The sequence below is a fragment of the Sphaeramia orbicularis genome, chromosome 15 (assembly GCF_902148855.1).
Source record: "Sphaeramia orbicularis chromosome 15, fSphaOr1.1, whole genome shotgun sequence".
Classification (NCBI taxonomy): domain Eukaryota; kingdom Metazoa; phylum Chordata; class Actinopteri; order Kurtiformes; family Apogonidae; genus Sphaeramia; species Sphaeramia orbicularis.
Genome location: NC_043971.1, coordinates 32,861,396 through 32,888,601, shown reverse-complemented (window position 1 = coordinate 32,888,601; position 27,206 = coordinate 32,861,396). Strand labels below are relative to the sequence as shown.

Below are 27,206 nucleotides of genomic sequence, written 5' to 3'. Positions count from 1 at the left end.
GTAATCCCTGTGAGGACAAAGGGATCCAGACCCTCCTCCACCCTGGGAGGTATCGCCCTCAATATGTCACTGTATACATAGGTATATAATTTTAAATAAGAACTGCAGCCGTATCTCTGAAAGCACGTACGTCTGTGGAGGCAGGAGGTAAATCATCATAACCCACTGGATTTTGACCTGCATGTAAAATATCCTCTAATTTTGGAAATTGAGGAACTATGTTGAAATATTAAATAAGCCTCTGGGATGCTTCATATTATTCTGAACACCTACACATTAACAGGAAAACATGAGAGAGATACTTCTTCGGGAAAGCCGCATCTAATTAGGCATATATTACCTCGAGTTAACGTCAGTTAATGGGTGTTACTTCTTTCCCGTGTATGTGTGTGTGACTATTTATCAGCCTGTCAGGTCAGATAACATGGCGGAGAAAAGAAAAAACAGGCATCTGATCATTTTTCAGTGCAAGACCCAAGAAATATCAAAGCCAATTTGACAGAATCTTCATAGAAAGGAAAGAAGCGCTTATGGAAATGTTTCCTAATGGTGTCATCAGGCAGATGCAACATGGAGAACAGCACTGAGAACAGAGAGGCAGGGACAGTCAGACGGAGGCTTCCAGTCTCCAGAGCTTTTGTGTTTTCAGCTTTTTACTGTGTACACTTCTAAAACGTTACAACAATAGCCTCCCTATTGTGTTAAATTGCATTTGGGTGGTTAGGATTATGGGGAAAAAAAATGCATTTCTATTCTAAGAAACAGAAAATTCATATTAGGTGGGAGACGGTGAAGGGTGATTAGAGGAGCCCGAGGGGAGAAAAGTACAGCAGATCTTGAGGACCCTTCATTTATTCGCCAATCAGTGATACAACGGTACTTTGGGTGGCAACTTTAGTGCTCTCTCCATGAATTGCTCTTGAGAAAGTATTATGTTTAATGTTGAAAGTGAAATTAAATACCTGTCAGCATTAGGACCAAGTAAACAAACCTGTTAAGCCATCAGGATTCAGGTGAACAATTATTATTCAGAAAGAAAATCATAACATGGGCTGAAGAAAATAAAAATCAATGATGCCCATCAAGTAAACACGTCACTTCCAAAATATGCAGCAGTCTGTCCACTTTACTGTCAATATGAGATCAATTGTGTCCTTTAAGTGTACTTCAGGCTTAAAACATCTTGGCTCCGAAAGAGGAAAATGACAGAGACAGTGTATTTAGTACCTCACTACCCAAAAGGGTCAACAAGGGCAGCACATGTGTGGTCCTCTGTTTTCAGGCATGTCTGTATCGTGGCATGGGTCAAATCACAGCTTCAATGCAGACAAATAAATAAGGGGTGAGATTGCTGTCAAAATATTTGTGTGCATGAGACAGGAATGCGTGCATATTAGTTTATAGTTGTCCAAAAATAAATATTTGTAAACTCTTGAGTGAGTTCAGTCATACGTAAAATGTATTGTGTGTATTTTATCCATCAGAATACGAATGAATAAGTTTTGACAACAAGAATTACAAACACAAAATGCAACTTTATGATTGTGCTTTCTCCATTATGAATACAAATTCACCAACGTGACTCTACTGTCAAAAATACGACACCACTTCACAGGCATTATTTATTGAGCAGAAAAGACATATCAATTCCACAGATAGAGCCTGCATTCAGATTCCTTCTCCATGGTCAGAACAACGTACAAATGGTTTAATTTGACCTGATTTCGTTCTCTGACTTCATCAGCCATCTTGCACAATGATCTTGCCTCGATGTATCTTCTGTTGGATAAATAACGCCTGTGAAGTGGTGACGTATTTTTGACAGAAGAGTCACGTTGGTGAATTCGTATTTGTGATGGAGAAAGTGTCATGGTGATAATGTTCTCATCTTATGGTTAAAAGAAATAATGATTCATGGAAAGAATTGATTAAAAAGATAATTCATGATTTTCATGTGTCAGGATGACAATTCGTTAGGAAGTGATTAAAAGAGGATAATAGTTCATTTGTCCTAGGTTAAGAATGTTAAAATGAGGACTTGTCATTCACTCTGTGTTGATTGCTTTTGCCTGTAGGTATGGAAACAATACAAACAGTAACAGTTTTAATCTCTACTACTTTTTATTTAAAACCTTTCACTTACTTATTATGAAAATGCACTTAGAAAAGTTATTTTTAAAATCTCTTTTTTTTTTTTTTTTTTGGTCAGTCCGTGGCGGATGTGCTGCACAGCAATTGATTGTTCATGCCTATTTTCATGTGAGAGGGAAGCAGGTGGCTAACTGAAAATACACTGGATGAAGGTTAATGTATCGTGTACGTGTAGTTTTTCCACTTTTCTTTTATCATTTTTCCCCATTATCGAGGCGTAACAAAAGTGCAATCGTAAAGTTGCATTTTGTGTTTGTGATTCTTGATGTCAAATTTTTTTTATTCATATTCTATCAAATAAAATACATACAAAACATTTTATGTATGATTGAACTCATTCAAGAGTTTACAAATATTTATTTTTTGCACAACTATATTTATTTTTGCACAATTTTAGGCTAATACACACACATATTTGTCTTTTACACACAAATATTTTGACAGCTTCCTTACCCCATAGGTAAATCTCAACAACTATTAGATCAATTACACACAGAGCCAGACATTGTACTGAATTTAGAGAGAAATATGTTTTCTGTTGGATGCACTGACAACAAATTACTTTCACACATCCAGACTTATCAACATCACAGTGGAGCTATTGGTGGTTTTGGCAATTCGAGTATTGTGATAACATTTTGGGGCAGTCCTTCCACTACCCTCAGGATATGTTGTAATAACCTGTGGAAAACCATCTGTACATCAAAATCAGTATGTGTTGAATACCTTAGTGATCAGAAGATTACAGACTCCTGACATTCCTCTATCAGTCTCAGGCTTTGTCTGCTGTGGTTCAGTGCTTAAAATGGTGAAAAATGTTAATTTTCCACTAGAGGCCGACTGATAGTGGATTTTTGAAGGCTAATATAATAATGATGGTTTGGAGCAAGGAAAAGCTGATTAAGTGGCTGGGCTTTGTAAAAACACATTATGTATGTTTGACACGAACTATCTTTCACTTTATTAGAAACAAGATAACTGTTGACCTGAACATCTAAGTCAAAGTAATATAACACACCTCAGCCTAATAAATCTGAATCACAGAAAATCAAATTGAAAGTAATTAATCAATAAAAGTGAACATCAATCTGTCCATTAAAAATTTAGCTGGGAGTTGGGTGATGTGGCCAAAAGATTATATGATGATATTTGGAGGTAGAATCATAATTCGCGATCTGAATCACAATTTTGTCACGTCCTCCAAAATATTGATGAGTTACAACTGAACAATATGTTTTCCTCTAATTTTCTCTGATATCTCAAGGCTTAGGCTAACGTGTGATGGGATTTTGCTGTTATATCTGACTAGAAACAATTTTGGCTTCAGTTTGGACCAAAAGTATACAGTATTGACAATATTTAGATGAAGTAAACACTCGGACATATATTCATGTAGATAGAGCGGCACTAGCCCCTTTTACAAAGCACTTCTGTTGCTGGAATATTTCGCCTTTACTCTGGAACTACGTCTGTCTAAACGAAATGGTGGAATAATTTGGTCCCACCTTTGTCGTGGCTTTAGAGGTAGTAACAGAGCCGTGATAAAGATGGGATCACTTTGCAAAAGGAACAACTCTCATTCCGAAACCAAAGTGTGACGTTTTGATGACGGCGACCCCCAGCGTGGGAGAGACAGCGGGCGCATATGGAGGCACTGGCATGATTCTGCGGCTACATGCCAACCACGGTGGGCACAAAGGCAGCCGGGGTGGGCTGCAGAATCCATGCCAGTGCCTCCATATGTGCTCGCTGTCTCTCCTGCGCTGAGGGGATTTAAAAACGAGGGCTGCGTCTCCGCCCCTTTGATTCCGGAACACAGGTCCGCTGTGGAAAAGTCCAGCCTGTCTCACCTCTGTTACATCTTTGTCTTGGCTGTGGAAATCAATTAATGTAGGTAAAAAAAGAGGGATAACCATCTTGCCTTTTTTTTTAATGGGATCTCTGTGTAAAAGTGGCTAATGTGTCCATTAATTAATTACCTAGAATGCAGCCTAATTTGTCCCACTGGAGTATTATAATGAGACAAAAATGTTTTCACATTAGCATAACTCTAAACTATTTTTGTAAAATAGAATTATTGCATGTCAGAGTTCAGAAGGCGTACCTGCAAACTTAGACAGTAATTTTTCATCATTATTTTTTCTCAGTAGCATCAAAATAACACATTAGACAAACACTGTGAGTTAATGCAGAATAAAACTAAACACTTTGTTGCGGACAGATGCTAAAATATCGCTGTAAAAGGACTAAAATAAACTTGCTAGCCTAACAACATTGATGCTATAATTCAGGATAGTGCAACACTCTCTGTAAAATACCGTAATGGGTTATTTGGTTATTTGTACCAATGTGATTCTGATGGCATGTGAGATTCAAAGGGAGGAGAAACTGCAGAATGGAGGAGAAACAGGAAACTGTGGGCTGTGCTAATTTAGATCATATGACAAGTGCGAACATAAAATCACAGAACATGTTAGACCCTCATGTTACGGAGAGGAGCTGAAAGTTTTTTCTGCTAATGAGGCAGTAGAAGCAACGACTACTATTACTTCTGTTACAACTTCCAGTATTACTCCACATGACAAATGACAGCTGGATGTTAACATTATGGTTGTTAACTTACCATTTCTGGATTAACGAGTCTCAGGGGATTGGTGAAGTGTCACTAAAGACGTGGATCAGTGTGGGTAGGTTACAGAACTGTGTATATTAATCAAAAAGTCTGGGACAGAATCATTAATGTTCATTTGCCTGTTCATATTCAGATTACACTAATCAGTCCACACTTAAGGCTCATTTTAGTTGTTTTCACACCTGAGGCTGCTGTTGTTAATAATTTTCTGTTATGAAAAAAAATAGGCTACAATAAATTTATTCTCATGGTCCACAACTGCTGCTCTTATGAAGTAAATTGATGCTCCATGAGGATTCCAAGGGGTGAAAAGTAACAGGAGGGAGTTTTCAGTTTCCACAGGTTTCTTTGTTAGTGATTTCGAAACAAAGAGAACACTGTGTACATTAGGGCTGCACGATATTGGAAAAAACTGATGTTGTGATTTTTTTTTTAACCCTGCGATATATATTACGATATGAAAAATCCTCCGGAGGATATAATAGCTGTGTGGTGCTTATGTAAATTGTGAAACAAATCAGTTGCATTAAGCTACCTCTAGGGATATAATGATTACCGGTATAACGATAAACCATGGTAAAATTGCAGGCGGTTAGTATTACCGTTTAAATTCTAATTATCATGATAACCATGTTTGATTACCGCATTTTTCCAGAAAAAACGCCTATGTAAAGATCTGCTTTTATGTCAAATATTTGAGTATAGTTTTAATTTATTACAATTTTAATTGTATATTCCTAATATTTGGAACCAATATTCACTTTTAAAGTCTTTGAAAAGGTTTGTTAAGCATCAGTGTGTTATTTATACAATAAAGTATATATATTTCTCAAATCAGATTTTATACATTGTTTTGTTTTCTTGCCTTTTATGTTTTTATAGTAGGTTAAAGTGAAAAAATAATAGGCAGATGATATAAATGAAGTTGTGCTGAAAAAAAAGATCCCAAACATGGGTATAGTAAACATTTGTTTATATAGTATATAAAGGCAAAATCAAAAGGACTGAAAAACGGCCAAAATAGGCTCAGACCACTAAGGGTTAATATTTGAATGTTTCTGCAACAGAAGGTATTATTTTATTCGTTTTTTTTGTTGTTGTTTTTTTCAAAATACAAATTGGTTAAATTATTTCAGTGTGTGTATTAGTACTTTTTGAACATTTTGAGCACAATTTCAACAATACCGCAATAATAATGATAACCGTGATAATTTTGGTCACAATAACCGTGATATGAAATTTTCATATCATTACATCCCTAGCTACCTCTCGTTGTGGCAACAGGTGCAAGGAACTATCGACACAGAACATGTGTTTCAGTATCATCCTTCTTGTAGCTGAAATAATTCCAGATAACTGACATTGCTTTTCTTTTTGGCTCCAAGTCTTCGTTTTTGGTGATTTTCTCTTGTTTGTTGCTCGTTTTTCATTGTTGTTACCAGCGACTCACTCACATGTGCAGGGGCGTGGTCTGCTTCGGCAAACTGATTAAGAACGAATGTGATTGGTGGATCGCTCTGCATAGTGTGTGTCAGGTACCTAGGTTGAAATTAGATGAGAACATGTTGAGTTAATTTGCCTCCTAGATTGCAGGACCTGTGATGTGACTATTGTGCACACATACATTGCGAGGATGATGCTCAAATGATATATTGTGCAGCTCTAGTGCACATGTGAGTCTGCTAAACTGGGCAATCAGGCCTTGAATATGAGTAAAAAAAAAAAACATCTCAGTTTTAATTCAAAATCGGAGATGTTGCAAATTTCTTCGTAGACCATTGCACCAAAACGTCTCTAAAAAAATACACCACTTGATCAGTTAAAGTCATGAAACCTGATTATCACAGATTGAGGTCAAATTTAATAGTTCAGTCATAATTATTATCCACTGATGGCGATAAGTGTGGACAAACTGATCAACAAAAGCAGTTTCTACTCTATTTGTGTCTTTTGTGAGGCCGTACACCTGATTTCTAAGTGATACTCATGTTGGTTTTAGCTGCTGAAGTCTATAAAATGCAGGTGAAACAAAGACTCCAAGGCTGTTTTTTCCGCTGTTGAATTTCTCGCATTTTCCTTCTCATTAACAGCAACTCCTGTTACTTACTAAAATCACACTGTAGTTCCCTGAATCGATTTACTAGAGCGACAATAAATGACACAAACTGGAGGCATTTTGATACTTATTTTCCTTCTTATTCCAGTTTAATCAGTAAATCATCTTTCGAAGACTTTTATCCATCCACCACTATCAGCAGCACATTTCTAATACAAATGTAAAACTGTACTTTTAACCCATAAAGACCCAAAGAGCCACAGACGACCTAAACCATCTACTGGTATAAAATGTTTAATACCTGTTGATCCACTAAACCTATCAAACACAGTTATTCATCTTTTCAAGGTCATCAGATGTGACCCAATTGGATGCTCAGAGGCTCCATCGTTACCGTGGAAACACCATCATCTTCTACAATATTGATTCACGAGTAAAATCCATGGAGTTGAATCAATCAGCATACTTATTTTTATGTTTAGTTCATGATATTTTTGCTGTAAAAGCTGTGGTTTTTATCCATTTTTCTCTATTTTGATGTAATAACTTTTGAATTTACTCTGAGCTTTAATGAACATATACATTATCAGTGAATTAGATATAGGAAAACGCATGTTTTACGCTGAAAAAAACTTTAAATAAAGAGGAAATATTACAATAAATGGTGATAAGTTACTTAAGAAAAGTTGAAGATAGAGAAAAATTCATTTGGGAACTGCCACAAAAGTACCACTGGGTCTTTATGGGTTAAACCTGTTGACAAATCAGTGTATTTCTATTTTCTATCTACATCCTCTGGTTGCATTGTTGTGCTTATGTTAGTACAGCCTCATCAAACCACTAGCAGAACCTCTATTGAATGTGAGTCTAGATTTCTGAAAGTATACCACAATTGTGTCGGTATATTTAACCTTGTGTACAATTCAATTTCCCCCCAAAAATGAGATGTAATAAAGGTAAAGTTCATTTGTTGTCCGGTTCGGTTTCCTATAAAGCAGTAACCTTGCAATTGATCCATTTTACATCATGCATTTATTTACTAATTATTTTCCTTTGTGGAGAATAGGCTGACTAAGGCTACTGTAACTCTGCTTATAATTTCTGCTGAATGTATGAAAATCTTTATGTGTGGGCTTAATCTAAAAATAACCCCCCCACACACACTTGTTAACAGTGGTACCAAGTGTCCGAACTGGGCTTCAGAGATTTATAGTCTTCCAATAAAATGGCCTTTATACCTTCCAAATGTCATACCCTCATGGACACCGTCATAGACAATAAAACAACCCACAGCAGTCTGAAAATTAGGACAAATTATATCCCTCCTTCTGTATGGCAATTAACTTTATGCATTTACTTGGTAAGGATCCAGGATTACAGTCAGATATAATTTGCATCCACTAAATTGCTGGCTGGAAAAGTTTTCTATGTTATGAGAGATGTAAGTGTAAGGTGAAGCTCTGCGGCTGCAGTTAACACATCAATACAGTGATACAATATTCACTTTGTAGATTTTTTTTCAGCATGAAATGGGTGTTTGAAGTTCAGCATGTCACATAGGCCATTAAATTGCTATTTGAAATCACCGGACAAAGGCTGTTCTTGTAAAGACACCTTGCACCCGATCATGGCATAACCTCCCTGGCGTGTTCAATGATAATGATATGTGTATTAGAATATCTTTCCTTTTGAAACTCAAGGAAGGGTCACACATGACGTTAGCCACCGTGTAGAGTTTAACGCACTAGGTAGCAGTAGCACCAGTGTATCTACAAAGTGGATTATTTGACATCCAAGAGCAAGCAAATTGATTTTTCAACCTCTAATCCTTCGTAAATCTTAAACCTTGGAGGTAAATGGACTGGGATGAATTTGATCATTATGTAAGGAGGAATGAGGGCTTAATGGTGACTTAAAGAGCTTAGGTTGAAGAGATTACTGGTGTGAAATGAAGGTGTTGAGGGTATGAAGAAAGCACAGGGGCATTCTGCAAAGTGAAGGATGAACACCTGAGACAAATGAAAAGGAGAGACGCCGTGCAGTTCTCTCTCGCTCTCACCACCCCGTTGATCCGGCCTTATCAGCTGTTGGAATTAAGTTGCCTCATCAATAAAACTGTCGTCACATTTAGCCAGAGCAATTAAACAGATGGATGATTCTGTAAAAGCAATTGTTACAGAAGTTACTGACTGGAATATTAATAATAAAGACACATTTGACATATGAAAACACTGGTGATTTGTCCAGCCTGCGTCTGTGACATTTGCTAAGTGCTCCTTTGCAGCCATAAATAAGACAAACAAGCATCACAAATGGGAAAAAGTACACCTAACCCTTTTTATTACTTTAGTTTTTGATGACACTCTTTTACTGTCATCTGAAGTGACATTTTTTTTTAAATTCCTGAAATTATGCAAAACTGAATGCTGGGTTTGTTTAACGTTGCTATTTCACTAAATGACAGTACTGTGACATTAATTATCTTAATTAAAGCAAAATCATCCAGGAAGCACCACCCATGAAGACAATGCAACTCCTGCTGACTAGATTTTAACACTGAAGACATGTTAGCAATGTGGAAGTGAGTGCCTTTCAGAAATAAAAACACATTTAAGCCAACAAGTGAAAAAGACCCCTGGGGACCAAAGGGGAAAAAGTACGAAAACTCCCTTAATAAAATTATCACATTAAACAGCATTGTTTAACACCTTTAATAAAGACAGGATTGTCCATTTCTATTACACTGTTTATAAGCCAGCAACTCAGGTCGAAGCAACAAAAGCCTGCAGGTAAGCACATCCCACAGTACTTCAATACCACTGCAGTGAGACATATAATGTACAGAGGCTTTTGTCTGCCACATCAATTTATATCACTTCATTAACAAAGGCAACATTTCCTCATAGGCCAGATGTTGAGCTGAGGCTAGGTTGTTTGAAGTCAGAGCTGTTGGCTCCCCTATGGATAACAGGTCACTGCAATCATAAATTATAAAGTAACTTCACAATACCACTTTGCAGAAAATAAAGTATTGTCCTGATGCAGCCTGATATTTATATCCAAACCAGGGGTGTAAAGCATGAAAACAGTATTGGGGAAACAGTATCTTCAGTTGTTGCTTTTAGCACTTTGGTGTATTAAATGATTCAGCGAGACATGTAATCCTTAAAGAGAAAAATCCTTAAGAGAACTCAGCTATAATGTGACTGATGGCAACATCTGTTACCTCAGCACACTCCAACTCCATTGATCTGTGAACATCAAATAGCCAGAATTTGAAATGGGTAGTGAGCACATACTCCGTGATTCTGCGACTGCTTTCAAGCAGAACAGCAAAGTGTGGATACTCATGTCGAGACAACGGCCCTGGGTGGGAATAATAGTTTGGTTGAGAAGTCATCTGAAACAGCTTCCTCCCTTTTGGGCTTATATTGTTGCATCGTTTGCTTCTTCACCATAAATAAGAGCCAGGCAACTTCGGCAGCCGGGCTACGATGGCCTGCTGAGCTTAGAAGCTTCAGTGTGCACGAGGAGGGGGTCTGATCAATGCAGACAAGATTAGACTGCAAGTGGGTAGATTTTTCAGCCTAACCTAAAACTTATCTTCACTTCAGAATAATGTTTTTTTTATCTGAACTACTTTTAACTCTTCAGACTGCATGTTGACAAACCAAAAGCACGATGGACTCTTTAATGAAGCACATTTCCTTTTGCATAAAAAAGTAAAACAGTTGATACGATAAATATGCTGCAGAAGGATTTTTTCACCCATAGGCTTTCAAGTCTTGTATTCGAAGTGTTATGTTTGCCAACAAGCCTCACTATAAATCTAAAAGGAGATTTTTCAGCCCATGAATCAAAGTTATGGTTTTCAATGGGAGACTTTTCCTAAAGCAGCCAGATGGTGTAACTCAGTCGAATAATGCAGGTGGCTACTGTTAAAGTGTTCCCTAACACAAAATATGGTAGCAAATGAGCAATGACCAAAAAAAAAAAAAAAGAATCCTGACAACACATCAAAGAGCATCAGCAGCCAACTGGAGGACTATTTCAGATTAGATGGTACACTCAATGTACTGAGTTTCTAGACGCCAAAGCTATTTTTGATTTACCAACTGTAATCAGAAGAGGTTAACAACACCCAACAACAAAAAAATCTATAAAAATAACCAACATGCGTTTTGTGTACCAGCTACTATTACAATTAATTGTGCATTGCAGCTCTGAAGAACAGTGACAACAGATAGAATACAAATAATAAAAGAAAATATGGAAATAGGCAACAAAACACAGTAGACAAAAAAACACACATAAAAAAAAAAAAAAAAAAAACCTGAGAAGACACAAAGGCATGTCTGCTGCACATAGAAATATGATCTCATTATGTGTTGCCGCAGCCAAATTAACTTTATCCTGGAAATAACATCTTCGGCTGATTTTTGTGGGATTCCAGAATATGGTGGAGAAGAAAGGAAACCCAGGAGGGACCAGCAGCTTGCCGATAAAAAAAACTGGCTCTGCAGGATCTCAAGGCGTTAAGAGAACCTCACCACAGGAAGGCTTGGTGGCTTGGCAGAGCTGAACTCAGAATGCCAGTAGTTTCTGAAAAAGTGCTGAGCTTTCAGAGCAGCCCTTCTGTTTACCCTTATAATGTAGGCAATGCCACATCCACACATTTGTCGAAGAAAGAACAATCTTTGTCTTTGGTTTTGTCATGGTGTTACACTTCTTATCCTTATGTATTTCATGAATTTATTTATATTTCTTTAGCAGAATGTGTAATATTTGCTGTAAGAGACAAAACAGCAGCACCCTCCTTCTCCAAAGCCTGCCCATCACAAACACCCAGGAAGGGGGGGGGGCGGTGGTGGAGGGCTTCACATTCCTGACAGCTCCAGCCACAAACCATGTGCAACAGACTATTACATGCTCAGAAGCAAGAGGCATGCCAGATGACCGACATTTTTTTAAAGGGTTTCAGCATTTAATGAATGTGGCTAGGCTTTTCTCTGTAAGAATTATCAATCTCAAGCACAAGAATGCATGTGGAAAAAAACATAATAATAACACGCCATTCATTCTGAATATGCCTAGTAGAAAAATAAGAAATCTCCAGGACACAGCTAGAAGTCAGATTTCTCTAACACTGTTGAACAGACTGGCTAATTGCAAAAATGTGGTCATTCAATGATAAGGAACTCAAAGGTCATAGTATGTAAGATTTTCCTCATAATGATGTATCAGCTAGAATCTCTCTAAATCGTCTCATTATTTGTGACCTATTGGAGGTATGTGGTGGTATTTACCTACATAGACATTGCCCTCTGCCTGTATTTTAAATCTTCCTCTTGTTTTTCTGTGTTTGGGTCATTTCTGGCCATGGACCTTTTAGTCAGTGTGTGTGTAGCCTCCAGCAAATAACTGCAAATAACAGTGGAGCACAGAATGTAAGGGACGGACAAGATATATTAACAGCTACTCCTATTACATGTTTAAGTGGGGTTAAATACTGTTGTTTTTATTTTTATTACCCCGCCCACAGAAGGGGAGGCAAGGGGTACTGTTTTTGGTTCGGTTTGTTTCTTTCTTTGTTTCTTTATTAACACTCTAGCAGCAAAACCATTGGTTGAATTCATACCAAATTGGGTTTATAGATTGCCAGTGACCCAGAATAGATCTCATTACATTTTGGGGACAGTAGGTCAAAGTTTCAATTTTCTATGAATTTTTAAAATCTTTTTCATTTCCCATTTATTTATAGTGGGCAAAATTTCATATGTCTGTAGCAGCAAAACTACAGGGTGAATTCATACCAAATTGGGTTTATAGATTGCCAGTGACACAGAATAGATGTCATTACATTTTGGGAAAAGTAGGTCAAAGTTTCAATTTTTGATGAATTTGTAAAATCTTTTTTTTCTCCCATTTACTTATAATGGGCGAAATTTCACACACCGGTAGCAGCAAAATTATTGGTTAAATTGATACCAAATTTGGTTTATAGACTGCCAGGGACCCAGAATGGATCTCATTACATTTTGGGAACAGTAGGTCAAAGTTCAAATTTTTTCAGAATTTTTTAATCTTCCCACTTACTTATAAAGGGCAAAATATGTGCGAGGGGCGGCGTTTGTTGTGCCTGGCACTGCTTGTTTCATTTTCAATTTGTGCATAAAAAAAAAAAAACTGTCTGAAAACTTGGACTTAAAAAAAGATTTCAGTGTATGACAGAAATGGAAAAGTTAGTGTATTGATGAAAGGTGTATGTGAGTAAATCCAATGGAAATATAATTAGTAACAAATTATAGTGTTTGTGCGTGTGTGGAGCAGCAAGGAAACTGGAGCAGATGTTTGAATTAATATAGGAAAATGAAACGCCATATTAGACGGAGCAGTCAAACACCACCATGTAGGATGAGCTGCAGAAACAAATATTAGACAAAGGCTTTGACAAACTGGCAAACTTTGAAGCAACAACAATGCCATCTGATCCAGACCAGCGGTTTGGTTCAGCTCGGTTCAGGGGCAACAGCTGTCAGCTGCCTGAAAGTACACAAACCTCCACCAACAGCTCAGACAGGCTGAGTTATTGTACGAAATACTGCTTCCAACAGGAAAACTTTAAAACTGTGATGATGATACTGATGCTGATTATGATGCTGCGGCTACTGCTGCACTTAAATTTTGCATAATAGTACTAAATGAACACTCAAATTTAGATTTTCTTTGGTCAAATTGTGGATAGGTCAAATTCAGGTAAAATTTGCATAACCTGCATAATGGCTACGTTTTTACAGACCAAAGGTAGAGTTACCCCGCACAGCAGAAACCCATAGTGAACTCTAAACCATCCTGCATGGTTGTGGAGACATATTTACAGGGTATTTACAGGTTAAAGGAAGCCAATTTATGATTTTTTAAGACATTTGTCAAGTTGTTTCAAATGTATGATCTCACATTCACAAAAATAACAGAACAGGCCTCATAGTTACTGCCATGAACCATTCTTAATCATTGTGCAGTCCAGCTCATATTACATTACATTTACATTACTCCATGACTAGGGGTGTGTATTGGCAAGAATCTGGTGATACAATACAAATCACAAAACTAGGATCAAGATACAAGGTATGGCAATACATCACAATACTGTTAACAAGGTGATTCTTTTTTTGGTTGTTTTGATTCTTTTTTTAAACAAGATTATTTCCCAGAAAACTAATGTCTGCCTCTTTCAGACAATAAAGTTTGCTGTCTGTCATGCTGCTGCTGCACTACAATTTCCTAGTTTTGGGGTGGGTCAGTCAGTCTGTCTGTCTGTCTGTCTGTCTGTCTGTCTGTCTATCTATCTATCTATCTATCTATCTATCTATCTATCTATCTATCTATCTATCTATCTATCTATCTATCTATCTATCTAAAAAGTGCTTTTAGGATGCTTGAAATAACCATTATTTAACAAAACAGTGCTGTTAATTTAAAAAAAACTACATGCAGGACCTGCAATATCACAATATTACTTTTGTCGTATACAGACAGCAGAGCAAAATACACATGTGAATATAGAAATAAAAGAGCCCGCAGGATTCCCAAAAAATATTAACAAAAAAACAAAAATAAACCTCTGCCATGTCTCCATTTTAATAAATGCCTAAAAATATCGATACAGTACTTTTTAATATCGATACAGTATTGTGAAATAAAATATCACGATAAATCGTTGAACCAATGTTTTCTCACACCCCTATCCACGACTTAATGTTTCTACGAGTGAACCTGAATGATTTTTGGTGGCTCCACTCTGTGGCTCCACTATGTTAAGCTAAAACATTAATTAAAATGTGAGTCTTCCAAAGCAAATATAGTAATATCAAGTATTATTTAACAAACATTTTAAGACCTTTGAGCACCAGATTTAAGGATTAATTATTCATTCGACTTAATTTATTACTTAATTAATTAAGACTTTTCAAGGATCTCCTGATACCCTGAATTTATGTGCAATTTGCAACATAACCACAGTGAATCAATGAGAAAATGTTTAATTTCTTCGTCCCCACTCTCCAGGTTCATTCAGTGAGTGGGGATGGAAGTGAGAAGTATGGCTTTAAGCTGTTCAGTCATTTGGACCTGAATGTCTCCAGACTGAACTGAGTTAGTTCTGCTTGAGGTACAGAGTAAAATAAATGCAGTTGTTAGGATACATATAACTTAGAGTGATTGTTTCATTATATTTTATTATTTTTAAAAAAAGTACTCTATATGCTTTTCTTTAGCCCTCTGGCATTTGTAATTCTTCTGAACTTATAGATAAAGTCAATAGTGAAGTACAAATCTATGACTTTGACTCATTTGTTTTCACTTTCTTGGGAGTTTGGGAGTTTAAGGAGTGGTGTTGTTCTACAGTATACATTTACATCTTTAGTTTGACTTCTGTTCTACATGTATGGTAATTTTTTTCACACATTTCTTGAAACACATTGCGAATAACTGTGTTTTTTTTTTTTTTGTTTCTTTGAGCTAAGGCAGATTTATATTAAAATGCATAACTTGGGTGAGTTTTCACCGTGCTGCACTGCTGGTATATGTAGTATCCCTACTGTGACTATAATGTGACAGAATCTTTTTGTTCAGTGGTATCTCTGGGAGAAAAAGGAACCTACAAGTCAGTGGGTGCAGACGTGACTGAAATTTTTTCACTCCACCAAATTCATTTTATTTCTTTTGTTACACACCCTATTAATGGTATATACTGCATATATATATTGCATATATACTGCATCAGTGACCTTCAGGATCAGGACGAATATATTTGACTTTTCCTTGGCTAACACTTGCAAGCTAGTGAAGCTACACATTTTTTTAATGACTATGACACTGACGGGGTGTTTGCTTTGGATTAGAAACGCACCCTGTGCGATCTTATGCCTCAGTAGTATCCACCAAACAGATGTTATTGGACTATATACTGTGTTACAGGTCTAACTAAATAGCCAACATATAGTCGGATACTGCAGAAAATCCAGCTGTAAATTTCTGATATGTGACAGCTTCTCAGATGTGTTGGATTCCCTGAAGACCTTGAGGAAAATAAAAAGTGAACACCGAGGAGTACAGCTATGCACTGTACAGTCAGTGAGTCACATAGGCAACTCTGCATAGGATGGATGGATGGATGCATACACTGACTGCATACATGGCTTGGCTCCAGTTCGCAGAGACTGAAGCACAATATCTACCAACAAGCTCAGTGGAGTGAGGAGGAGTCGCTATAAGCCTGCGCTTTACACCTAGGGCTGTAAAAGGGAGTGTTTGGGAGAAGTGAAAACACTCTACTCTGAGACGTAGATGTGAGCAACAGGAGCAGGCCCTAAACAATTAAGGCCTGAGAGAGTGAGAGCGAGTTATGATGTTACGCAGCTGAAAATGATCCTCAGGCTTGTTAAGACAGAGAAGAAAGACCTTCCTGAAACAAGCGCTTCAGGACAGTGGAATACAACAAAATCTCTGAACACCAGACAACTTACATAAAGATGGCAAACACAAAAAGGTACTAGTGTGAACCTTAAAATGTATGTGTGCAGTAGTTGTTGAAGGCGTAAAAGTCAGAATTAGCCATGAGTGTCTTTTCCTCCGATTGTTTACAAAAACCTGTCCCACCCATATATGAGTCAGATTCATTGATTCACCCTTTGCTGCATCATACACTTAGCCCTTCTCATCGGCCTACACATCTGTGAAAAAATCATTTGGTATTCATCTCTATGCCATTTACTGGGCTTTGTATCATTAATACTTTGAAGATTCTCACATTGTTGCTGCTCTATTACTATCCTCCTGTAGCCTATTTCTTGCATCATCCACTGGGGAGATAAATGGTCCAGCAACCAAATTTTTGGACTTTGTGCTAGTAAAGCATATATCATGGTGTTCCTCACTCTGTTTCATTAACAAATTAACGGATAAATCAAACTTTTTCACTTAATATTTTTCCTTTGTGTCATCTAATGGTGTCTATAGGAGATGTTTGTCTGGTTGCTTCCAGTTTGCTGTTGTACATGCACATGAATCCAACAGAAAAGTTTACCATATAAAGTCGAGAAGGTCATGCATGTTTGTGTTAACACATAGTCTACATGGCCTCATATAGAATCATTTTCTTTGGCTCCAGTCATTACTCAGTGTCTTGCCAGATGCTTGTTAACATTCAGACTGCTGTTGATATTCTTGTATCTAAGAGAAGGTCATGTATCTTTGCTTGACCTCAAGGGGAACAGGACATGCTTGTCACTACACATAGTCTCATATATCGTATAATATGTTATATATATTCTCAGGTTTCATAGCAGGTTACTGCTCATCCGCTCCCTTTGGAAGCACAGGTTTGGAGGTTTGTGATCTCAGTGTCTGTGTCATGCTTACACAGATGTTCCACAGCATCACTAGCAGAGTCACTGATGAATACTAATGTGACATTCCAAGTCCAGTATCCTACCTGAGCTATTTTTGCCAATAAATGTTATCAAATTATTTATCTCTCTTTTGTTCAACACAATTAACCCTTAAAGACCCAGTGCTACATTGTGACAGTTCTCAAATTAATTTTTCTCTGTACTTAACCTTTCTTAAGTGGATTATCATCATTTATTGTAATATTTTTCCTCTGTAATTTAAGGTTTTTCAGTGTAAATCATATACTTTCCTATATTTAATTCACTGATCATGTAGATTTTCATAAAAGTTCAGATTAAAGTTGAGGGTTATTGTATCAAAAACAGAAAAAACTGGAGAAAAAGTGACTTTTTCAGTAAAATCTATAATTAACTGAACATAAACACAGTGTCTCCATCCACTGTCATTGATCCAACTCCATGGGTTTTACTGGTGAATCAATGTTGAATGTTGAAGAGGATGTCAGTGTTTTTTTTCATGTTCACTATGGAGCCTTTGAATGTCCAAATGGGTCATATCTGATGAGCATGAAAAAATGACAAACTGTATTTTACATCACTTATTTACATGTATTGATAGGATTAGTGGATCAACAGATAATAAACATTTTAGATCAGTAGATGGTTTTGGTCACCAGTGTATGTTTGGGTCTTTATGGGTTAAATTAAAGTACTAAGAATGCCTTTGCTATTTTCTCACAGTTTAAACATTTGTATTCACATTTATTGATACAATGTCTTGTCAAACAAATGTTAGCAAATCAATATCCAATTTGTAACTTTTCAAAAAAAACATTTCTTTCTAAACTCAGATAAAAGCTACAATCTGTAATTTGTTAAAGTTGCTTGTAAATTCATTTTAGTGACAAAAGTAAAAGGAGATGATTTCTGTATATTCGCTGGTCAACTTGTAAACATATGGCAAAATTTGGATTTTGATGTTTACAACACACCACACTAAAAAATGGATAGAAACAATATTACAGTGAGAGGTTAATCGAATATTAGTAACACTGCTTTGTCAGAATCCAAAAATTGCTGGTGAATCGGTTATGTGTGGATTGTGAGTGGGCATAAAGACAGCATTCACCAAAAGCTTGGTCTTTGTAAGGATGCATCATGGCTATGTTGTGGCAAACTTTGCAAAAGACCTCTACGTACACTTGCGGAAAACAAATATTAGATCACCCTTGTTTTCTTCAATTTCTTGTTCATTTTAATGCCTGGTACAACTAAAGGTACATTTGTTTGGACAAATATAATGATAACAACAAAAATAGCTCAAAAGAGTTTAATTTAAGAGCTACTATCTATCCATTTTCCATGGTTTTCTTGATAATAACCAAAATCACTTAAGTTCTTACATCAATAGCTATGGCATTGTACTGCCAAAAACACTGCTTCTAGGCTTCCATGTGTTCTTTTCTGTCTGTTTTAGTCGCATGATACACACAGGAGTTAGTACTTGATTGATTGGTTGATGTGTGAGGAAATGAATGAATGGATGTTGATATGTGAGTGATGCATATTTTGTTTTTATTATTTATTTTTATAGTTATTATCACTATTTATTACTACTAGTGGCATTGTACCCGTGTTGCCATTGTGTGATAGTGCCCTTCTATGGTGCACCAGCGGCATTGCACCCGTACGCCCTCCTGTGCTGCAACATCGGGACATCGATCGGATATACACGTGTCGGACAAACACGTGGCTAAATTTCATTGTACATTTTGTATAAATGACAATAAAGTATCTTATCTTGAATGCATAACCATTGTTTTTGATGACTTTTGATGGTCTAATAATTTTTTCCGCAAGTGTATGTGCAAAAGTTAAAACATGAATTGAGGTCTCTTCCCATCTACAGTATGTTAAACTGTATAAAGGTTTGTGGAGTCCAGGGAAATTTCCGTGTGCAAAGGCCAAGGACGTAACCACTGTTGAATGTGTGTTACCTTTGAGGCCTCTGGCTGTATTGCATAAGAAACTGTCATGTTGCTGTGATAGATTCATGAGGACTTGGGAAAACTGCTAACACAGTCCACCGCTCTATCAGAAAAAGCATCCTGAGACCTTACAACATCGCTCTGGGCACAAGCTCATCTCAGATGGACTGAAAGATAGTGGAAACGCAGTGGTCAGACAGGCCCACCTTTCAACCTGCTTTGGGGAAAATAAATGAAGGGTTCTATGTATTGGAGATGAAAAAGACTAAGCAGGCTGATGCCAAGTGTGTGAGGGTACCGTCGCTGCAAAGGCATATATTCAGCTCGACTTAAGTACTCCACAGTCGACAGGAATTTAATAGAGACATATAGTATCTCACCATCAAGTTGACATGTTTTCCCTGAAGTCTGTGGTTTTCAGCAGGACAATGCTAGGTCTCATTCTAGATGAGATTCAACAGCGTGGCTTCATAGTTGCAGAGTGTGTATCAGGTGGACTATCCTGCCCACAGTCCACATCTGTGTCCCATATATAAATTCAGACTAAGGCCATCATGGACTATTGAGGTGCCAGTGTCTTGCAATAAGCAACAATGGGTGAAAGTTCCACTGGCAAACAAAGAAGAATTAGTGTCTTCAGTTCCCAAATGATTAACCCTTTACTGGGCAAGTGACTATTTTTGGTAATTTCCACAAACATTAAATATGGAGCTAATTCCGTGTCTCAGTGAGGTCAAGAAGAATGTTGGTTTTTTAACTTTATACAGTGATTCTGAGATATTTTATTGAAATTTTGAGGTTGTAAATGGTGAATATGAGTGATTTTTGTCAGTTTACGACCTCATAACAGTTGTTTTATTGCATGCGTTTACTTTTTAGCAAGTGCTGCTCAATTGTTTTATGGCAAGAGGAGGGAGACTGTTGTCATGCCAACTGACGAGGAGGTAGATGACGATTTCCAATAATACTCTAAGGTTGAAATATAGAATTTCAGAATATTTCAAAGAGTACCCTATGAGGGATTAATAAGCGAAAGACATTTAATGCCTCTATCCCAACTGCAAACATCAAAATCTAACTTTGTTTCCAAAATGTAATTAAGTTGATCTGTGAAACTACTGAAACTCTATGTACTTTTGTTAACTAAAAAAAGTTTCAGTAAAATTTATCAAAAGAGCAGATTTTAATTTTATTGTATTATAGAAAACATTCCATTTGTTTCTGGAAATGGGTTCATATTTTAGACCAGAGATACTGACAATGTAAACAACCAAAATGAATAATCACTACCATTAATAATTCAAGCCGTCATCACAGGGCTATGTCAAACAAAGACAGGTACAAGCTTTTGAACACTGGATGTTGTTTTCTTCACTAAAACATCCACAATCTGAAATATTAAACATCACCACATGTTGCTTATACTCTTCTGCCACGGAAGGTCTGAAATTTCAACATTGTTCAAATTGCAATTTTACTGCTGGCTACAATACAGCAGATGCATTCAAGGTCATGAGGGGCTGATGCCTATGCTGCGTATATTTGGTGACAGGCAGGGGAATAGTTCAACAGTCTCTCATGACTACATATACTGACAACGGCATTCACAGCTCCAGGCAATTTTTATGCATTTCTTTGGACTCAGGAAATAAAGTGGAGCACCTGGATGAAGCCCTGCGCAGGAAGACAGAAAGTCTAATAATTTATATCTGGCATTTTTGTCAGGTCTGCAACTGAACATTTGTTATGAATTGATTTGTCTGGGGTTTTTTTTATAATTTGATATGTAATTCATCCTCTTTTTTTTCAGATAGCTCTTCTTGAGTTTCAAAAAAAGTATCACTGCAATTTTGTAAAATGTAAGGTGATGTCTTTAAATGACTGATTTGTCTGTTCAACCAGCAGCAAACTCACAGACATCCAATTTCTAAGATGTGTACCTCAGACACACAGAAAACCTCACACTGTAGAGGGTGGAACTGAAAACTAATGTGTGGTATTTTTACGTGATCAACAAATTACATTTTCATCTAAACTGAAATTCATTAAGAAGTATTGTATATTACTTTCCCTTTTAAAATTCAATGCATCACTGATTTGTACTGAGGTAAACTGCTCACAGTGCTGCTATATTACAATTTTAAGACTGCAATTTCTGTTTGCACATTTAACATCCTCAAAATGCATATTGTACATTTATGTTTCTTGTATTTCAATCATATTCTTCAGACTTGCGGTGCAGATTCATTACTGGAGTTCAAAGCAGCTGAATGCAGTAAGAGGAGACTTATTATTTAACAGGTGTAGGTGAAGGCCAAATAAAATGAATCAGCGCTCGAACAGCAGATTGATGGCGCAATCTTTTGCATTCTTCATGATTGAGTGCTGGTATGACAATGCAGCCCGGTTCTAAAGCCAGGATAATTAACAAATTATATTAAAACGTTACATCTACCAACTGGGCTTCTCAAATCACTTGGGAGGATGAATGGCAGTATGACTCAATACGAAGCAGAGACAGGCTGTACAAATCGGAGGGAGTCGTGTAGGCTATGAATGTAAAGTATCACAGAAACAATCACGGCTAATTAGCAGCTTATTTACAGGTTTTGACCAGTCCTTACAGAGTTCATGTATGATACCATGTGTTGAGCGGCGCTTTCCCACACAAACAGAGTGAGTCACTGTAACAAGTCCGCCAGCACGATACACTCACTCCTTCTGACGTTATTTGAGGAGCAATTCATCAAACATTGTACAAATTGTCTCTAGCTCATGATTCAGTCTATCAATGTAAGACAAAGTTACCTAATGACGTGTGACTGTCTGACACCTCCTGCAAATCTCCTCCAAATAAGGGTAAGGCGTTGCACATTTATTTTGATCAAAAAAGATAATTACAACCTGATGAAATAGCCAATTTTTTAAATGTATTCTTATTTAGAGTGCATTTAGAGAAAACAGACCAGCTGAAAAAAAAAAAAAAAACAAAAAACTACAGGCTTCTGTAACAACCACCTGGTATGCACCTACACAGACAGAGATAAGGCATGGCAGGAGGCAGAAGTAGGAACATAAATACATTATTTTCTGGTTTGGTAGGTTGAGACTCTGTGCCATCAGAAGGGGATTTTTGCAAAGCAAGGTTTACAAAGTGTGACATTTAACTGAAAAAGATTAGAGCAAATCAAAGATATGAAATTTCACATCTGTAAAAAAGCTAACGTCTGGAAAATGATTCAGTAGTGTGTGTGATTTGATCATTCTAGTTTGTATTCAGCATACATTTAACAACCCAAACACTAGCTTATCCTTACAGAGAACATACCAGAAATATATCTCTGCCCATTTATTATACTAAACATTGATTATCAAATTAATACCATCAAGCTGAGCATTATGATTTGATTCTTCTGCAGACTAAGCAGGTCTAATTGGTGTTTTTATTTTTGTTTCTTGTATTGGGCCTGTTTTGTTTTAGGATTATGATCACCTAATAATGAAACGATTCAGAGATCCAGTCGAGCATTACAGAAGGAACGTGGATTTAAATACAATGCATGCATTTAATGTGTTAGTTTTATATGAATTTGCAATCAGTGTTATTATATAACTGTATACTGTAGGTCATAGAAGCACTTTAAAAAACAAGCTATTTTCTTGGCTGTCCATTCTCCGTGTACTGAGGAGTTCAAGTTTCTAACTCTCACTTGGGTATGTTCCACATGAACTGGTGTTTGGACACACAAGCGTCTATACAAACATCTTCGACTAAGACTTTATACAAGCACAAAGAATCATTCCCCTTTCGGCAGATGAATGTGCAAAAAGCCTGTCAAACTCACAAATGTCATTGTGCACAGTGAAGGTCAAACGTTCAAGTGAAAACAACAAGTACAACATTTTTTAGTCGTGTCATAGATGTATGATTAAGACTTCTCTAAAAGATGGTAAAATGCGGCAGAAATTCTTTAGACTGGCCAAAAGCCCAAAAGGAAAGCACGGATCAGGGGTCAGATTAGATGTTTCAAGCTCGGCTATTATACTATACCTCACTTCACACACATCACAAATTCAAAACAACCTTTTCGTCTTTGCAAAATGTGTAATTGCTCCAATACAATTAAGATGCCACAAAGCCTGTTTTCATTTTACCATAATGCACCTTTTCACTCGTCTGACTGACAAGTCTGTTATAGGGCCTCAAATTATGTGAAATTCTGCTGCTAGACGCTGTAACAAACAAAAAAGACAGCCATCTCAGTATGGGGCTGGCGGAGCAAGGTTGAGTTTTTCTGATTGATTTTTTAGTCCTCCTGTTTGAACTCAAACTCTAAATGGCTTCAGACCAACTTATGCTACAGATGCCCTATGGTTAAAGCTGTCTCCATGTTACATGCTCCACTGAGGGTTTGTTAGAAATCAAAAGGGTTAGTAGAAAACTGCAGATGATTCTGATCAGGATATTCGCTCAGACTGGTAGATAATAGGGTGGAAACTGCTTGTACTTCTTTGCAAGAACTTAAAAATCATCAGTTTTAGTGGGCTTTTAATCTGAAAGACTGTCCCTTGCCTTTAAAGCTGCAGTGCTTGATAGTTTTTCAGCATCACTCGGCAAAAATCCATAATTAGCTTTCAGCATATTGTAAGTGGCCTAAGAGGACAGAAGACCTCTGCATCCATCCCTTGTCTGTGTTTTCAGGCTGTAGTTATCTCCCCTGTGATGAGCTGATTTAGTCTAATCACAGGCGTTTTCAGAGAGATATGGAGGTTAAATACTGTACATGATTGACAGCTCTAATAACTAATCACTGATTAGATTCCTTCAAACTTGGCCTGGACATGAGTCTACTATTTCACTCCATTCCTTATCACCTAAACTTGTAAAAGTGGCATAACAACATCAGTCTATGTATCTTTATATTTAGGCTTTTGATTTGGACCAATAGGAGAGAGCAGCAGAAGTAAAGTATTTCTACATCTTGGCATTTTTCCCCTTCTTTCAGCTCTCTCAGCCTTAATAAACCCCTACCTGCACTAAATACAAAACCTATTTAGGTTTGATGAGTGCTGAGAGTGCAAAGACCCTGCTCTCTGTTTTATTAAAACCTGAAATTCCTTGGTATTTTTTCAGTCAATATTATTACAAATGATTAAATCCTAGCTTTACATCATTATCAACACATTACAGCTTCAGCATTTAATGACAGCAGTTTCTTTATTCTAAGCTTCAATTTTGCAGACAATGTGCAGTCCTTGTATCTAACCTTTAGAGCAGAACCTGTCCTCAGGTTTTTAAACAAAGTGCTTCCTGTATGAATGCCAACAGAAAGAAAGAAAGAAAGAAAGAAAGATAGTAGATAGAAAAACAGACCGACAGACAGAACGAACAATAGATAGAACAATAGATAGAATGATCTAGCAATCAATAGATAGACAGACAGACAGATAGATAGATAGATAGACAGATAGATAGATAGATAGATAGATAGATAGATAGATATAGATAGATAGATAGATAGATAGATAGATAGATAGATAGATAGATAGATAGATAGATAGATAGATAGATAGATAGAAGGAATAGATTACAATTATGATGGGGTTTGTGATGGTTAAGATTGAGTAAAAGACGACAGCCGTCCTTGAAAGGAAACATATCATTATGTGAGTGGCCCCAGTAATTTTATAATATGAAGATGGAATTTAGATTGTGTTTTCACTGTCATTTGTGAGGAATTGGCTCCCTTACGTGCATAAAATGCAGGTCACTATAATGGAAATATGTGAATCTGACATTTAAGAGTTGTTTTAAATGGGTTGGGTCAGGGGTAGGAGTAGGGATAGAGATAGAGATAGAGATAGAGATAGAGATAGAGATAGAGATAGGGGTAGGGGTGAGGCGTTTTGGGGTTTGGTACAAGTCAATGTAATGTTTGTGCTCGGAGTATTTAAGAGTTGTGTGAATAACAGAAATAATTTCAATACAATAGAGAGACAGAGAGAGAGAGAGAGAGAGACAGAGAGAGAGAGACAGAGTGAGAGAGAGAGAGAGAGAGAGAGAGAGAGAGACAGAGAGGATGAGGCAAACCAAGACAACAGAGATCCACAACAGCTGCATCTCTTCCACTCTGCAACCTCTCAGCATTCACTCATTTTATCTTTATCGGGCATTATAATTATGTGCAGACAATCTTCAGTGATGATTAAATCTTAGCTTGTCACATATTTCAATCTAAAACATTTTGGAATGCTCACAGACCACACTGCGTCAAAAGAAGTCCGTGCGTAAATCCGGACCCCACAGACTCTAAGTGTAAATTGTCAGTAACTTACGCTGCTGTTTTGTCCAGACCAATGCACCATTGCCTGATTATGAGCCGTGTCCCCAGTGAGAGCAAATGTCGTATGTGTCAGCTGAAATTCCTCCGGGTCCACAAACGCAGCATCCTCCCCACCTTCAGGTCTGAATTCGGACCAAGTCTCTGCGCTCTCGGTACTTCGCGTTCGTCTCTGGTTCCAAGTGGCCATAACCTTGTCCTCATTTTCTGTCATATTAACCTGCGTCCCATTTTCAGCATAAAACCTGTTAGTTTTCCCATCATTGTTGCTATTTTCGGTTAAGTTACTGTCAATGCGAGAAGGGACGGATGCGCTTGAATGACTTGGTGAAACCACTTCAGGTTGGGAAAGTTTTTCCTGACCGTTGGACACGTCCTTCCGGAGACATTTATTCCCCCCCAGAGGTCCCTGTACTTTACATGAACTTTCTTCATTTAAATCCGCAGTGTTGCGCGTCTCGCCCTCTTCGCCGGTGCGCTTGGTGTCCGGTACCCCTTCGATATATCCAACCAATTCGTCAGTTTGTGAGTCGCCAAAACTAGACGCATCCAGCGCCGAGAGTTCCCGGGGAAAGGCAGAGATGAGCGGCGGCTGGCATGAGGGAAGGCACCTCACCTCCGCTTTTGTTCCGCCCTGGATGGAAGTTAGGATGAAGAGCCAAATCCACTCCGAAAAAACCACAAAAAGACAGTGACCGACGCGCGTCTCCATTCTCCGTTAATTCCGACTTCAGACGTGATAAAAACGCATCATTTTACACTTGAGCGTGTATCTGTCATCACCTGTGAAAGTGGAGTCCGTGAATGCGCTGTGGGGAGGTGCGGCAACGCGCGGACAACTGTTCCCAAGTACTGATGCAAACGATGCATCAGAGGAGGAGCTGGAGGCTGAATCCTGCATGATAAGGGAGACAGGGGCCCTGTACCCCTGCATCCTCATCTCAACCTGGAATAAAAGACGACTGGGCATGTACTTAATTAAGTTCTGCTTATATTTCTGCACTGACACGTGGTCCCTTATGGGCTTTTATTCTGTTTTCTGATCACTCGTTTCAGGCATATGTCTCTTAAAAAGATTCAAATCCATCATCATTTTGCATATAATCATGTATTGGATTAAAGCAGTCATCAGTAGAAGCCCCCAGGAGACAAGTCTAGAAACATTAAAGGTGTTGGCTCTGGTAGTCTTTGTGTGGAAATGTTCCTGACAGGGGTTTTATGGAAGTACAATGAGGCTTTGCATTTTCCATTAACAGAGGGCTTGGTAATCAATTAACAGGCCTGCCTGTGTTCACTGTCAATTATGCCATGCAGGTAATGGCTTTGTTGTGGCCCTGCTGCACAATGGCTTGGAAATTGTTTCACTTAGGCTACTCTCCTGTGTTATCCATTCAGTACAGATGAATGGAGAAAACACATATTCCTCAACTTTTGGCTGATGTTTTATGTGCCCCTTCCTCGTTTTAGTAAATGGAGTGATTTAACATAGAAATAATGAGATGCATTTAAAGCCGAGCTAAGCACTCTATTTATCAAATGATTCAGAACTCTCACACAACAGCAGTCTGCAGGTGTCTGCATTGCATTTCAAACAAAAAAACTGAGAGCCCAATATTACCATGCACC

At 37.5% G+C, this 27,206-nt stretch overlaps 1 protein-coding gene across 1 annotated transcript in view; it reads right to left on the bottom strand.

Annotated features, from left to right (window-relative positions):
• Nucleotides 1–26,520, bottom strand: part of LOC115433943 (VPS10 domain-containing receptor SorCS1-like) — a 64,748-nt gene extending 38,228 nt beyond the window's left edge. Inside the window, exon 1 of the mRNA XM_030155531.1 lies at nucleotides 25,576–26,520. Within this exon, the coding sequence (XP_030011391.1) occupies nucleotides 25,576–26,292 (717 nt within the window). The 5' untranslated portion in view covers nucleotides 26,293–26,520. The remainder of the gene's footprint in view (nucleotides 1–25,575) is intronic.
• Nucleotides 26,521–27,206: the final 686 nt, after the last annotated feature.